At 45.1% G+C, this 16,688-nt stretch overlaps 1 protein-coding gene across 2 annotated transcripts in view; it reads right to left on the reverse strand.

The window, feature by feature from the left end:
* Positions 1 to 16,688, reverse strand: part of SNX29 (sorting nexin 29) — a 600,629-nt gene that overhangs the window by 295,362 nt on the left and 288,579 nt on the right. For both annotated transcript variants that reach the window (XM_027527872.1, XM_027527873.1), the window contains one exon: positions 13,698 to 13,804. In XM_027527872.1, coding sequence (XP_027383673.1) covers positions 13,698 to 13,804 — 107 coding nt within the window. The remainder of the gene's footprint in view (positions 1 to 13,697; positions 13,805 to 16,688) is intronic.

A 16,688-nucleotide genomic window follows, 5' to 3' on the forward strand; every position in this document is an offset into this window, starting at 1 on the left:
TACGGAAAGGGGCTACACCAATGCTCACTGCAGCACTGTTTACAGCAGCCAAGACATGAAAGCAATCTAAGTGTCCACTGACAGAGGACTGGATAAAGCAGATGCGGCATGTATGTGCATATGTATACATATATAAACATACATATAATAATACATTAAAAAGAAATAATGCCATATACCGCAACCTGGATGGACCTAGAGATTGTTATACTGAGTGAAGTTAAGTCAGAGAAGGGGAAATATCAGATGGCATCCCTTATATGTGGAATCTAAAAAGAAATGATACAAATGAACTTATGAAAGAGATGTTTCTGACAGAGAACGAACTTACATTTACCCAGGGGCAAAGATAGTTAGGGAGTTTGGGATCAACGTGTATACTCTGCTATATTTAAACTATATAACCAACAAAGACCTGCTGTATTAGCCCAAGACACTCTGCCCAATGTTATGTGGCAGCCTGGATGGGAGGAAGTTTGGGGGGAAAATGGATCCACGTGTATGTATGGCTGAGCCCCTTTGCTGTCCACCTGAAACCATCACAACATTGTCAATCTGCTATAGTCCAATACAAAATCAAACGTCTTCAAAAGGGAGCGGGGACTACATTTACGCAACTCAAAGGCCAAAGAGGAGCCACTGGAATTTTAAGCTGGGAGATAGCCCTGGGGTAGTTTTTCATTATTCCGTCCACGTTCATTAAACTCACCACCTCCCTCCCCCCAACTCAGCATCTGCCTGCCCTCACCCGGGCACCTCCACTTTCCGTGGCTCCCCACTGTTGAGGACACCCCCTAGATGCTCCTGGTGGGTGGATCCACGTGGGACAGCCCTGCCCCTTACTCCACACGGAGCCCGAACCTGACAGCACAGTGCTTCCTGCACCCCTCCACCCAGACCACACAACTCCTCCCCAGGAGGCAGCTTCATGAAGCCACTTCCCACCTCAAGAGGGAAAGCAAATATAAAACAGACCCAAAATAGTGCGGGTCTGAAAAGCTGAAAACCAGCCACCATAATTACAAGTATTTTTATCCCTTGCCCAAAAAGGAGTAGCAGATCATTTTCCAAGTGTCTCTCTAAGGAGCTTCATCTGTTCCATCTCAAGTGCTGCGGGCTCCAGAGACGCCACCAGAAAGGAGGCTGTAGCAGGAAAGGAGCCAAAGAGAAATCCCAGGGTGGAGACACCAAGCGAAAACAGGGCCTATGGTATCATCATCCATGGAGGGCGGGGGCCACACCATGAGATGGAGAAGAGAAGTCCAAAGATCCACGAGAGGGACCAGGAGATGATGGACCAGGAGATGGGCAGGGACGTGAGAGAGCTAACAAGGCTGGGATGTGGGCGTGTCTGCACAGGAGCCCGGCTGTCCCCACTCAACACCCCTGGCCAACTGCATTGAGTGATGAAGGGCCAGGGGACCTGCAAGAAATAAAGAGGTCCCACTCGGCGAGAAGGGCATGCTGCCCCAAGTGGAACCTTCCCCTCTGCTACCCTGGAGGGTCGCCTGAGCACAGGAACGGTTGGGGACATATGATGAGCAAAAGAGGCATCAGAAGAGGCCCTCTAAGCCAGCACTTGGGCTTTCAGCAGTGACTATATCAGCCACAATTTCTTCCTATTATCCCTCCTCATCCCTTCATTAAGTCCCTCAGGCTTGACAAGCTCAGAGCTAGCATGCTGGGCAACGCTTTCATAGCCATCATCCCCCTTAGAGTGAAAAGTTGAACCAGCCAGCTAGGAAGGCCTGGTTCCTGCTTCTAGCCAACATGATACAAAGAGCACTAACTCTGGAGTCAGACAGCCAAGGCCGTAACCTCATTCAATATGTGAAGCCTGGCGACCATGGGCAGGTGGCTTGTCATCTCCATGCCTCAGTTTCCTCATCTGTAAAGACACAGCTATAGTTTTCCAGTAGTCATGTACAGATGTGAAAGTTGGACCATAAAGGAGGCTGAGCATGAAGAATTGACACTTTTGATCTGCGGTGTTGGAGAAGACTCTTGAGAGTCCCTTGGACTCCAAGGAGATGCAAGCCATCAATACTAAAGGAAATAACCCTGAATATTCATTGGAAGGACTGAAGCTGAAGATCCAAGACTTTGGCCACCTGATGCAAAGAGCCGACTCACTGGAAAAGACCCTGATGCTGGGAAAGGTTGAGGGCAGGAGGAGAAGGGGGTGACAGAGGATGACAGATGGTTGGATGGCATCACTGACTCAACGGGCATGAGTCTGAGCAAGCTCCAGGAGAGAGTGAAGGACAGGGAAGCCTGGCGTGCTGCAGTGCATGGGATCGCAAAGAGTCGGACACCACTCACTGACTGAACAACAACAACAAAAGACGCAGCAAACATTAGATCAGACAGTCCAATGTGACACAGTGAGCACAGGGCCGAAGAAGAGAACAAGCCCTCAACTTAGGATGACTGCTCTTACCATCACTGTCGCCGACGTCGGGGCTTGCTTTTCTCTAAGAAAACACCACCAAAAGCCTAAGAGAGGTCATAGAGTACCAGGCACATAACAGACCCTCACAAAATACTGGGGCGAGAAATTCTCCAGGACCAACAATCTAATTTCTTCCACGAATAAACTTCAACTAAAGATTAAATGGAGAGGGGCCTTCCCTGGTGGTCCAGTGGTTGAGAATTTGCCTTTTAGAGCAGGGGGTGCGGGTTGGCTCCTTGGTTGGGGAACTAAGATCCCAGATGCACAGAGCAACTAAGCCTGCACGCTGCAACTACGCGTCACAACGAAGACCCATGGCAGCCAACGTAAAATAAAAATAAATAAAATCAATTTTAAAAAAAAAGCAGGGAATGAGAGAAAAAACAGTTGGGAAATCTGTAGACTCAAGGAGGCTGAAGCAGTCTATTAAGAGCCCACAATGTGTGGACGGACCCTGTTTGGAACCCTATTCAAGTGTTTGTTTGAAAATCTGAATACTCACCAGATATTTGATAATGTTAAGACATTACTGCTAATTTTTAGGAGTGATATCATAGGACTTTCTTTTTTCTTCTAAAAAGTAGAAGGGCCCTTATGCTTTATTAGAGACAATTTCCCAAATACTTTGGGAGGAAAACAACACCGTGGCTTGGATGAGCCTCAGTGCACCGAAGAGCAGCTGGGGAAGGGGGCACGGACACAGCCAGACTGGCTGCGACGGCCACCGCTGCAGCTGGGCGGCAGTGGGCACCTGAAGGCTCATTATGCTCTTCTGTCTATTCTGATATTCGAAGTTTCCATAATAAAAATACATTTTAAATAAGGGAAGAGAAACTGAAGAAGAAAGAACACGTATATATACGTATATATTCACACACACACATATACATACACACCTGTATGTATAACTGAATCGCTATGCTATACACCTAAAACTAACAAGATATTGCAAATGAACTATACTTCAATTTTAAAAGATAGCGTTCTTTTTAAAAAAAAAATACAAAAAATAAGTACTTTGAAAAAACGGACTGCCTATGACCTTTATCATGGAACTAGTTCATTTGTGCACAAGGGCACAGGGAGAGCCTCGAAACCACATCTCCTTCTCTCCAACCTGCTTCATATCCAAGGGTCAATGCAGCTGTCCTGGAGACAGGGCTGTGGCTGATATTAACTGGAACTAATGTAGAAAGCCAAGCAAAGGGGAGGAAAGGCCTGGGCTTAGCATCTCCCATGAATCAGGTGCTAAGGTTCCTTCCTCAGCAAAGTGAAGAGGGTGAACAGAAAGCTAGAGGCCCTGCAATACTGTTACTCATAAGAAATAGGAGGAGGAGTGGGCGGCAGAGGATGAGACAGTTAGATAGCATCACTGACTCAACAGACATGGATCTGAGTAAACTTTGGGAAATAGTGAAGGACAGGGAAGCCTGGTGTGCTGCAGTCCATGGGGTTGCAGAGTTGGATACAACTTCATGACTGAACATACATATGAAATATACATTTGGTCTTGGGCCACAGTTCTCAGTTCGCAAAACCTGTAGAATTTCTTAAGTGTTGAAAATAAACACTTAGAAAGAACACTTAGAACGCCTTAGAAAGGCATCTTTTGTTATATCAATGAGGTGACTTTCAGAATCACCTAATGATGGGGGCTGGGAGCGAGAAGAACCAACCCCATGATTACAGGGTTAGAACTTCTTGTCCTACCTCCTGGCCTCCAGCGAGGGGAGAGGGGCCAGAGGTTGAGTCAATCATCCATGGTCAATGATTTCATCACTCCTGCTCTGTAATGAAGCTTCTGTTTTTAATGGAGAGGACAGGGTTCTGAAAGCTTCCAGGGTGGTGGACACATGGGTCTGGGGAGAGCAGAGTGGCTGGAGAGGGCATGGATGCCCTATTCTCTTTCTGCATATCTTGTCCTACATGTCTCTTCCATCTGGCTGTTTCTAATTTACACTGTTCTACAATAAACCAGATATCTAGTGAGTAAAATGTATGAGTTCTGTGAGCCGCTCTAGCACATTAGGGCTTTCCTGGTGGCTCAGATAATAAAGAATCTGCCTGCAAGGCAGGAGACCCGTGTTCTATTCCTGGGTTGGGAAGATCCCCTGGAGAAGGGAACGGCAACCCACTCCAGTATTCTTGCCTGGAGAATCCCATGGACAGAGGAGCCTGGTGGGCTACAGTCCATAGGGTCACACAGAGTTGGACACAACTGAGTGACTAGCACATGCACACACAAACACACATCTTTTACAGACAGGGCTTCCCAGGTGGTGCTAGTGGTAATGAATCCTCCTGCCAATGCAGGAGATGCAAGAGCCTCGGGTTTAATCCCTGGGTTGGGAAGATGCCCTGGAGAAGGAAATGGCAGCCCACTCCAGTATTCTTGCCTGGAGAATCCCATGGACAGAGGAGACTGGCAGGCTGCAGTCCATTGGACTGCAAAGAGTCAGACATGACTAAGCTGCTGAGCACATCTTTTATAGCTACAGCCTGAAATACTTAGAAGTGGAATGATATGAAAACTCAAAATACCACGAGAAACTGGAGAGTAGGACGACACAGAGATGAAGCAAGACTGGCCAGGACTTATTATACCAACTGTCAAAGCCACATTATGGGTGTTTGGAGGCTGATGAAACTCTTCCATTTTGGTACCTTTCTATAATAAAAAGATTTTAAGAATTCCTTGGAGAGTTAGCCTTGTTAGTCATTTACACTTTATTGAGAATTATCCCTAGCCCTCCAGAAAGGAGGATTCCTCACCAGTATTCATTCACACATAACAATTGCACTTCAATACCCAGTTCTGAAGGGTAAGCAATCGTTCTTCCTCTTAGGAAGTAAGAGCATAGTCTCAATCCACCCAGCAACATGGAATATTAAAACACAAAAACATGTTCATGGATCAGAAGAATCAATATAGTGAAAATGAGTATACTACCCAAAGCAATCAATAGATTCAATGCAATCCCTATCAATCTACCAATGGCATTTTTCACAGAGCTAGAACAAATAATTTCACAATTTGTATGGAAATACAAAAAACCTCAAATAGCCAAAGCAATCTTGAGACAGAAGAATGGAACTAGAGGATTCAGCCTGCCTGACTTCAGGCTCTACTACAAAGCCATAGTCATCAAGACAGTATGGTACTGGCACAAAGACAGAAATATAGATCAATGGAACAAAATAGAAAGCCCAGAGATAAATCCACACACCTATGGACACCTTATCTTTGACAAAGGAGGCAAGAATATACAATGGAGAAAAGACAATCTCTTTAACAAGTGGTGCTGGGAAAACTGGTCAACCACTTGTAAAAGAATGAAACTAGAACACTTTCTGACACCATACACCAAAATAAACTCAAAATAGATTAAAGATCTAAACGTAAGACCAGAAACTATAAAACTGCTAGAGGAGTACATAGGCAAAACACTCTCCAACATAAATCACAGGAGGATCCTCTATGACCCACCTCCCAGAATATTGGAAATAAAAGCAAAAATAAACAAATGGGACCTAATTAAAATCAAAAGCTTCTGCACAACAAAGGAAAATATAAGCAAGGTGAAAAGACAGCCTTCAGAATGGGAGAAAATAATAGCAAATGAAGCAACTGATAAAAAATTAATCTCAAAAATATACAAGCAACTCCTGAAGCTCAGTTCCAGAAAAATAAATGACCCAATCAAAAAATGGGCCAAAGAACTAAACAGACATTTCTCCAAAGAAGACATACAGATGGCTAACAAACACATGAAAAGATGCTCAACATCACTCATTATCAGATAAATGCAAATCAAAACCACAATGAGGTACCATTTCACGCCAGTCAGAATGGCTGCGATCCAAAAGTCTACAAGCAATAAATTCTGGAGAGGGTGTGGAGAAAAGGGAACCCTCTTACACTGTTGGTGGGAATGCAAACTAGTACAGCCACTATGGAGAACAGTGTGGAGATTCCTTAAAAAAAACTGGAAATAGAACTGCCTTATGACCCAGCAATCCCACTGCTGGGCATACACATCGAGGAAACCAGAATTGAAAGAGACACCCCAATGTTCATCGCAGCACTGTTTATAATAGCAAGAACATGGAAGCAACCTAGATGTCCATCAGCAGATGAATGGATAAGAAAGCTGTGGTACATACATACACAATGGAGTATTATTCAGCCATTAAAAAGAATACATTTGAATCAGTTCTAATGAGGTGGATGAAACTGGAGCATATTATACAGAGTGAAGTAAGCCAGAAAGAAAAACACCAATACAGTATCAGATCAGATCAGTCGCTCAGTCGTGTCCGACTCTTTGCGACCCCATGAATCGCAGCACGCCAGGCCTCCCTGTCCATCACCAACTCCCAGAGTTCACTCAGACTCACGTCCATCGAGTCAGTGATGCCATCCAGCCATCTCATCCTCTGTCGTCCCCTTCTCCTCCTGCCCCCAATCCCTCCCAGCATCACAGTCTTTTCCAATGAGTCAACTCTTCACATGAGGTGGCCAAAGTACTGGAGTTTCAGCTTTAGCATCATTCCTTCCAAAGAAATCCCAGGGCTGATCTCCTTCAGAATGGACTGGTTGGATCTCCTTGCAGTCCAAGGGACTCTCAAGAGTCTTCTCCAACACCACACTTCAAAAGCATCAATTCTTCAGCGCTCAGCCTTCTTCACAGTCCAACTCTCACATCCATACATGACCACAGGAAAAACCATAGCCTTGACTAGATGAACGTTTGTTGGCAAAGTAATGTCTCTGCTTTTGAATATGCTATCTAGGTTGGTCATAACATTCCTTCCAAGGAGTAAGCGTCTTTTAATTTCATGGCTGCAGTCACCATCTGTAGTGATTTTGGAGCCCAGAAAAATAAAGTCTGACACTGTTTCCACTGTTTCCCCATCTATTTCCCATGAAGTGGTGGGACCAGATGCCATGATCTTCGTTTTCTGAATGTTGAGCTTTAAGCCAACGTTTTCACTCTCCACTTTCACTTTTATCAAAAGGCTTTTGAGTTCCTCTTCACTTTCTGCCATAAGGGTGGTGTCATCTGCATATCTGAGGTTACTGATATTTCTCCCGGCAATCTTGATTCCAGCTTGTGTGGAATTCTTCCAGTCCAGCGTTTCTCATGATGTACTCTGCATATAAGTTAAATAAACAGGGTGACAATATACAGCCTTGACGAACTCCTTTTCCTACTTGGAACCAGTCTGTTGTTCCGTGTCCAGTTCTAACTGCTGCTTCCTGACCTGCATACACATTTCTCAAGAGGCAGATCAGGTGGTCTGGTATTCCCATCTCTTTCAGAATTTTCCTGTTTATTGTGATCCATGCAGTCAAAGGCTTTGGCATAGTCAATAAAGCAGAAATAGATGTTTTTCTGGAACTCTCTTGCTTTTTCTATGATCCAGTGGATGTTGGCAATTTGATCTCTGGTTCCTCTGCAATACAGTATACTAACGCATATATATGGAATTTAGAAAGATGGTAACGATAACCCTGTATGCGAGACAGCAAAAGACACACAGATGTATAGAACAGTCTTTTGGACTTTGTGGGAGAGGGAGAGGGTGGGATGATTTGGGAGAATGGCATTGAAACATGTATAATATCATATAAGAAACGAATCGCCAGTCCAGGTTCAATGCAGGATACAGGATGCTTGGGGCTGGTGCACTGGGATGACCCAGAGGGATGGTACAGGGAGTGGGGCGGGAGGGGGTATCAGGATGGGGAGCATGTGTACACCCGTGGTGGATTCATGTATGGCAAAACCAATACAATATTGTAAAGTAATTAGCATCCAATTAAAATAAATAAATTTAAATTTAAAAAATAAATAAAAATAAAACACAAATACAAACCCACACAAAATGTTTCATTTTGAGGAACAGTTTAATGGAGATCTCAGCTCAGAGTTTGGTATTCTGAACCCTTACACAGAACACAGGCTTCTATTTAAAAGTCTGTTTTTGTTTGTATAAAAATGACTCTCAGATCCATCAAGAGTGTTAGAACCCACTGGTGCCGATTTACGAAGCCAGCCCTGCTGGTATAACTCCTCCCAAGGTCCTAGCTGCTTCAGGAACTCTTCCGTTTTATTAAAATGATGATCACATTCACAGTTATCCACAGCATGTGATTATGAATGTATTTTTTACCAGCTTGATGCTTAAGCTTACTTTTCCATTAATAGTAACTCTGCCTTTATAATGAGAACAAATGCCACTAATACACATTTATTTCACCCATGAGCAAAAATTCAGGGACTAACTACATTCACACAGTAAATGATAAGTATCCTATAATTTGAAAAATCAATCAACAGCTAGCTGAGTCCTTCCACACAGGAGGAAGTAAAGATCTGTTTGCTGAGGACGGACTGGCAGCATCGTACACAGCACACAGGCAGGCAGACGGGGGGGGGAAGCGGGGCTGTGAGCAAGACCTAGGCCAGCGTGGAGAAGGCAGAACAGAGGAGCCTGGATGGACAGACAGGGAAGGGGGAGGCATCTGTGCGTCACTGACACTTTCAAAGCTTCGTATCAACTAAGGCAGCGGCCCCCAACCTTTCTGGCACCAGAGGCAGGTTTCACGGAAGATAATTTTTCTACAGACTGGGGGTCAGGGGATGATGATGGTTTGGGGATGATTCGAGTGCATTACATTTATTTATATGTGCACTTTATTTCTATTATTGTTACATTCACTCCACCTCAGATCATCAGGCATTAGATCGCTGAGGTCGGGGACCCCTGAGCTAAGGTACTTCGGAAGTAAGAGAGACAGATTCTAACCTGAGCTACAAAAGAATTACTGTCAACAGTCAGGAAATTGGGAGAACTTGACCCAGAGAAGGAAATGAAGCCAGAATAGCTCTGGCCAGTTCCCATAGGAGCAAACAGAAAGTCATCAGGACCTGGCTGTTGAATAAATGGCCTCTCAAGCATTCTTGCCATTCTTGGTCAATTCAGGAGCTAAAGCCCCAACTGCCATGGCTCAGCTCACAGGCCTGCCCCCAGGCCAAAGGAGGCAGAGTTTACCCCCCAACTGAGATGGCAGGACATGGTGGGGCCACCATTCTCCAGAGAACGTCGGCACAGAAGGGAAGAAGCGAGCACAAGGGAACCTCCTGTCCACTCCAGGCACTGAAGTGGATTCTTTACATTTAATCCTCAAAGCAACTCGACCAGTAGGTATTACCTGCCCAGTTTTACTGACAGCAACACTGAGGTGTAGAGAGGTCAGGTGACCTGCTCAGGGGTACACGGTGGTGAGAGGGCCAAGCTGAACTCAGTCTGACGCAGGACACCTGTGCTCTCCAAGCCACCAGGCTATAGGAGGCGATGTGGGTCCAAAGTCTGAATGCTATCAACATTCTCCATTTTTCTTGATGGCAACTGCTAGGGAAAAAGTGGGAAATGAGTCCAAAGCAAGAGAACTGTATTTGAAAGTGTTAAGAATCTTAGAGCAGATCTATCTTGGACACATCCAGGATCTTTTATCCTCAAAGCCCTTGGTGAGAACAAATCCATTTCCTCTGATGCTGAGATCTTCAGGAGGGATGGGAAGCGGACAAAAGAAATTTCTGAGCATCATCATTGACAGTCCCAAAGAAAAGGAGAGGAACATTTGAGAAGCTCCAAGTAGACTGAAGCAACTTAGCAGCAGCAGCAGCAGCAGAAAGTAGACACCCGAACTGCAAAACTGCCAAGGACATAGCTCAAGGAGCCCATGAGGCAGGTGTCACTCTATGCCTGCACCTCTGGCCCTTCAAACCTGTTTCTTAATGATCATAATGGACATGTCTTCCTCACCCCCTACCCAGGTGAGCTTCCCCAGGGGCAGATACTGTGTCTTGTTCATCTGTGTAACCGACACCGATGAGCCTTGGTTATACAGATGCTTCCCATGGATGAAACATCACTGACTCTGCAGTCAAAAATGAAGGAAAACTCAGTCTAGGCAAGAAGAAGCCATTTGAGGAATGTCTCTGCTTCAGACTCACATCTCTGTTGGCTCACTTTCTAGAGTTATCAATTCTACTGCTCCTGGGGGAAGGGAAGCCGCTGAAGATAAGAGAACAGGAAGCTGAAGGCTGGACACTCAGGAGGGACTCAGTAAATATGTGCTGGATGAGCTGGTACCACCCATCTGTCACTCAAAGTCCCCTCCAGACTCTCTAAGCTAAAACTTCTCCTAAAACTGACAGCAGAAAAATGTGCATCTCCTCCAAAGAGCCCTGATTCCTCTTATTAGATACGGAATCCCCTCCACCAGGATGCTCTGAGTAGAAGGCGTACCCAGTACAACTCCCTCTCTCACCCTGAGCAGTGAGAGAAGTCCGTCTACCACTCTTTGAACATGACCCTGAGTAGCTGAACCCACTTGACTGGCTGTCATCCCATTCAATACTTACAAAGCTCCTACTGTGTGCTGGAGCCGAACTGGGCAATAAATATACCCTGAAAAAGTCAATAGCCACAGGTCGCCAGAGAAGCTCCCAGCCTGGCATACTCCTGCTAGTCGCTTCAGAAGCAGGTTGGTACCAGAGCCGATAGAACGAGTTTCTTCCTCACGCGGTAAGTGAGGGTGTGAACGAAGGCCCCTCCAGCAGGTTCAAAATGGCTGACAGGCCACACGTCCGTCAGCTACTGCTGGGGACCCCCTCATCTCCCTCCACGTCTGGCTCAATGGGACCACTGCCTAGCCCTTCTCTTCAAAGACTCTTTTCCTCAGGGAGCCCAGCCTTCTAGTACACAACTGGAAGATGAGTCTGGGCCCTGGGGCTAGATGCCCTGAGGGATTCAAACTCAGCCCTGCTTCTTTTCAGCTGGGGAACCCCAGACAAGCTACTTCACGTCTCAAAATCTCATCAGTGGACAGCAGCTTCCTCAAGGAACTCGGCTGAAGACCGCGAGGGTGCAGACGTGATGCCTCAGTGCAGCAAGCAGAACTGAAAGTACACGCTGCCAGCAGGCTGCCAGGATTACCGCGGCTCTTACACGATGTTTGATATTAGTATTCTTTCCTGCCAGATTAACCTACGCCTGCCAGGACTCTCTTCCATCCTGATTTCAAAAGTTGACCATCACAGGGTGTCAGGAACTATCTTTGCACACTCCTTCCAATCCGGGCCCCTGAGTCTTACCAGCCACTATGTACGGTGTTGCTCTGGCTTCTCAGCTTTTGGTGCAGCTGTGTGCAGGTGGGTGGAATGGTTTTAATGCTTTGAAAGACACCTAGAGAAAGAAGGCTCGGGAACTCCAATTTCACTGGGATGAATCAGAGGAGAGTCATTCAACTGCTGGGGTGTTTTAAATAGTCATATTACTTCAAACAAAATGTTTTTGCTTCTTTTGCCCTTTTGAAATGGAAAGAGAACATGTGGACTCTTCCCCCACATCCTTTCATTACTCCACTCCAACGTGTGTTTACAACTCTTCTTGGTAAAAACCGACCCATTAATAAAATGACAGACGAGCATCACGAAGAATGGGCTTGATTAAGGCCAACAGAGAGGGTTTGGCAGAAGTCGTGATAAAATGCAGCTCGAAGGCTATTCACAAATGAAAGATGGCTGACAGCACCTCACTTTGCAAACAAAAACAATGAAAAATGAGTGCAGGGTAGTGAATGCCACGGGAGGACCATCTCCACTCCAACCTCACCTCTCATCGAGCTCACTGACCAGAGACACTGACTCCTCTTCTCCCAGGGGTAACAAAGACATGGAGAAGGTTTAAGGCTGGCATGATCAATCTACCCCGACTGCCATTCCCTCTGATGTAGGAGTTCAGCACCGATCTCGCTCGCAGGCAACAAGAGCAATGATGTCAGGGGGTGGGACACCAACTTCACATCAGACACCTAGATCTTTCCTGCCCGTCAATGCTGGAACACAGGGAGGTTGTGAGACCCTCTCACAGTCACAGGAGGTGGGGAGAGGGCACCCAACAAACACTGAATCAACCAGCCAACCAACCGAGCAGTCAGCCCATGAATGGACCGTGGTGCTTCCTCAGTGGGTCAGGCAGTTACTTCCTCCTGACCCCCTTTCAAGCTTGAGCTTCCGATGAGCATGTCAGCCCCCTAGATCGCCGCCCCAGGCCCAGAGTCCAAAGGAATCCGGGGACACGAATGCTGGTCTCTACACTTGGCGGGTCTGTCGACATCTGTACAAGTGGACACCTTATCCTGGTTTCCCTGAAGGGACAGAAGCTCCCAAGCCCTTTCCCCCTGGCCAGAACCCTTCACCCTTCCTAGCTCAGTGACTCTTCATTCATTCAGCAACCAGAGATGTCCCTGTCCCAGGAGAATTTTAAATACTTTCATTCTAGGACTATTTAGCTAAAGTCACCACTTGGCAACAAACAGTCAGTGAGAATAGAGATCGAAGAGAGCCTCTGCCACCCAGAGACTCAGAATTCGCCAGCTCCTGAGAGTAAGGGGCTTGTTCCTCTCTCCACTTGGGCTTTCTACCAACAGCCAATTCTGGTCTCATGACCCCACAGAATGAGGGTCCACAGATGGGCGTGGTGGTGGCAGAGACACTCCAGGTGTTAGAGGAACCACTGACCGAAACCACCCACCCTGGCCAGGTGCCATAGTAACTCATCTGCATGAGTTATCTTAAGCAGGAGGTCCTGGGAAGGAACATGGAACTAACAAGCTACCACCAACCAGAAGAATTCAGGAAAGATCAAAAGGAAAGAGAAGACACCAGCCCACAAGTCCCACCAACCTCCCAGAAGGCTTCCCACTGGAATCCTTCTTGGCTAAGTGATGTGCACGCCACCAGGAAGGTCCCAGAGTCGGAGAGACTGGCCAGAGACGACCCAGAAACTAACCGCATCATGTGATTCTAGCAGTCCACTGCATCGATATTATCCCATTTCTCAGCACAACGTTGGATGTGATACTCTCTTCTGTTTTAAATATTCTCCAAATCCAAGAGTACAATTGTTTTCTTATTCTTCACATGATATGTGTTTTCTCTCTTACCACAGGTTTCTCATTAAATGATACCTTTCAAAGAACCACGTCTTAGGGTTCTATATCAATTACAATGTGGTTTAACCATTTTACGATTTGTTTGTTGGTGGGGGAGGTGGTGGGGCAGTGGCCACTGGTTGTTTTGCCAACATCTGTCTAACACACTAGGGCCGTGTCTGAAAAGTCCTCTAGGCAACCAATGTCGGAGATACACATCAACGCCATCAGCCTTACCTCGATGAGCTTTCTTTCATAGGAGCTTGCGAGTTCCTCGGCAACTTCTCCGGGTTTCTGCTCAGGGACTGTAACTTCTCCATCAATGTTCCAAAGATTTGGGACAACTTTTGGGAAAAGAAAGACTTCTGTAAGTAACTTAATCAACTATAATTTCCTCAATTAAATTTTTTTTCTGTAGAATTTTTTTCTGAAGAAAAAAATTGTTTTTCTTCTTTTCCAAATGGCTTCTCTGGAAAGAAAGCTCTTGTTAAAGAAGAAAAAAAAAAAATCACAATTACTAACTACTTCCACATTGCATCATTTTCACACAAGTACAATAAAGTGAATGATAAGCTATATTTAAAAATGGAATAACTGTCCTCGAGATAGACACACAGACGTCTAGGAAACAATCTTGTCGCTACTTTCCATTTCAGGGGAAACAGATGATGCTTTGACAAGATATAAGAGCCTACATGCGCATCTTCTATGTTGGTTAATTTTCTTTTTCTCCACCAAAAAGTTTTTCAGGGAGGTAGTACCTGCCTACAGCATGAAGTGAGATGGCAGTAGGGCCGCTCAGGCAGCATCTAGAATCAAGGAAGCTTCTGGAAAAACTCCAAAGCCAGTGCACAATGATAATGCAAAGACATCTCCACGAGATACGGGCTCTCAGATCAGCACAAGAATTAGCACAGTATTGTAAGAAACCTTCACACTGTCCTCCATAATGCCTGCAACAAGTTACACTCCCACCAGTGGTACAGGAGGGCTCCCATGTTCCCACACCATCTTCAGCATTCACAATTTGTAGACTTATTGATGGCCATTTTGACTGTTGTGAGGTGATAACTCATCGTAGTTTTGATTTGTATTTCTATAATAATTAGTGATATTGATTCTTTTCATGTGTCTGTTGATCATCTATATGTCTTCTTTGGAGAACTATCTGTTTAGGTCTTCAGCTCATTTTTGATTGGGTTGTTTTTTCCATATTAAGTTGTATGAGCTAAAAATAGAGTTACCATAGGATCCTGCAAGTCTAGACCCTGGGCCTCTACCCAGAGGAAACTTTTAATTTGAAAGGATACATGCATCCCAATTGACAGCAGCATGATTTACAACAGCCAGGACATGGAAGCAACCTAAATGTCCATTGGCAGATGAATGGTAAAGACGACGGGGTACATATACAAATGAAATACTATTTAGCCATAAAAAGGACTGAAATAATGCCATTTGCAGCAACACGTATGGATCTAGAGATTGTCATACTAAGTGCAGTAAGTCATACAGAGAAAGACAAATGCCATAGGGTATCATTTATATGTGGAATCAAAAAAACTGAGGTACGTGAACTTCTCAGCAAAACAAAAATAGATTCACAAAGAAAAAAAACTTATGATTACCAAAGGTGGTAGTTCAGTGGTGGCTATATCAGGAGTTTGGGATCAACATATACACATGACTGTATATAAAATAGGAAAACAACAAGGGCCTACCGTATAATACAAGGAGCTACACTTGCTATCTTAAAGTGACCTATAATGGAAAAGAACCTGAAAAGATATATATGCACAACTGAATTACTCTGCTATATCCTTGAAGCTAACACAACACTGTAAATCAACTAGACTTCAATAAAAAAATCTGCACAGTAGATGCCCATGGAAATTGCTTCTACAATAGAAACTGATAAAATACGACAGAAGTAAATAAAACCTGGAAAAGAGCCAGATAATTCCAAGATAAGCAGGAGAACAAGAGAAGGAAAAATGGCCACATGAGCAGTTAAGAAAATCCAGTGGTGTGATTTAAGACTGTAGACTCTCGCCGGGTCTGAAAACAAGCATCAGGGCTGCAGAGGCCTGTGTCCTAAGATGAGACTCCTGGATGCACCAGTCAAGTGTGATGAGACAGCAATGAGGCAAAACAGGAAGCTACGCATAGTCCTCCAGCCATGGGGATGTGGGAGGCACAGATGCTGGTCAGGCACTCAGGCAGAAGTCAACACTGGGAAAGACTGAGCAAAATGGGAGTGGCTTCTGGGCCTGATCCATGGCTCCACCTTCAGCCCTTCATGGAGCCTCCATCAGGCTACAGCTGGTCCAGGCATCTGAGTGACCATACAGAACATGCTTGAATAAAACTGTAAGGCATTTCCCATCAGGAAGCTTCCATAAGCCTCATTCTTATCCATCAGAGGGCAAACAGAATGGAAACCACAATCACTGAAAACTAATCAAACTGATCACATGGATCACAGCCTCATCTAACTCAATGAAACTATGAGCCATGCTGTGTAGGGCCGCCCAAGCTGGACGGGCCATGGTGGAGAGTTCTGACAAAACACAGTCTACTGGAGAACGGGATGGCAAACCACTTCAGTATTCTTGCCTTGAGAACCCCATGAACAGTGTGAAAAGGCAAAAAGATACGACACTGAAAGATGAACTCCCCGGGTCGAAAGGTGCCAGATATGCTACTGGAGAAGAGTGGACAAATAACTCCAGAAAGAATGAAGAGACGGAGGCAAAGCGAAAACAATGCCCAGATGTGGATGTGACTGGTGATGGCAATAAAGTCCAATGCTATAAAGAACAATATTGCATAGGAACCTGGAATGTTAGGTCCATGAGTCAAGGTAAACTGAATGTGGTCAACCAGGAGATGGCATGACTGAACATCGACATTTTAGGAACCAGTGAACTAAAATGGACCGGAATGGGTGAATTTAATTCAGATGACCATTATATCTACCACTGTGGGCAAGAATCCCTTAGAAGAAATGGAGTAGCTCTCATAGTCAACAAGTGTCTGAAATGCAGTACTTGGGTACCATCTCAAAAGTGACAAAATGATCTCTACTTGTTTCCAAGACAAGCCATTCAATATCACAGTAATCCAAGTCTATGCCCCAATCATTAATGCTGAAGAAGTTGAAGGTGAACGGTTCTATAAGGACCTACAAGACCTTCTAGAACTAACACCAAAAAAAATGTCCTTTTC

This window comes from Bos indicus x Bos taurus, chromosome 25 (genome assembly GCF_003369695.1).
Source record: "Bos indicus x Bos taurus breed Angus x Brahman F1 hybrid chromosome 25, Bos_hybrid_MaternalHap_v2.0, whole genome shotgun sequence".
NCBI lineage: Eukaryota > Metazoa > Chordata > Mammalia > Artiodactyla > Bovidae > Bos > Bos indicus x Bos taurus.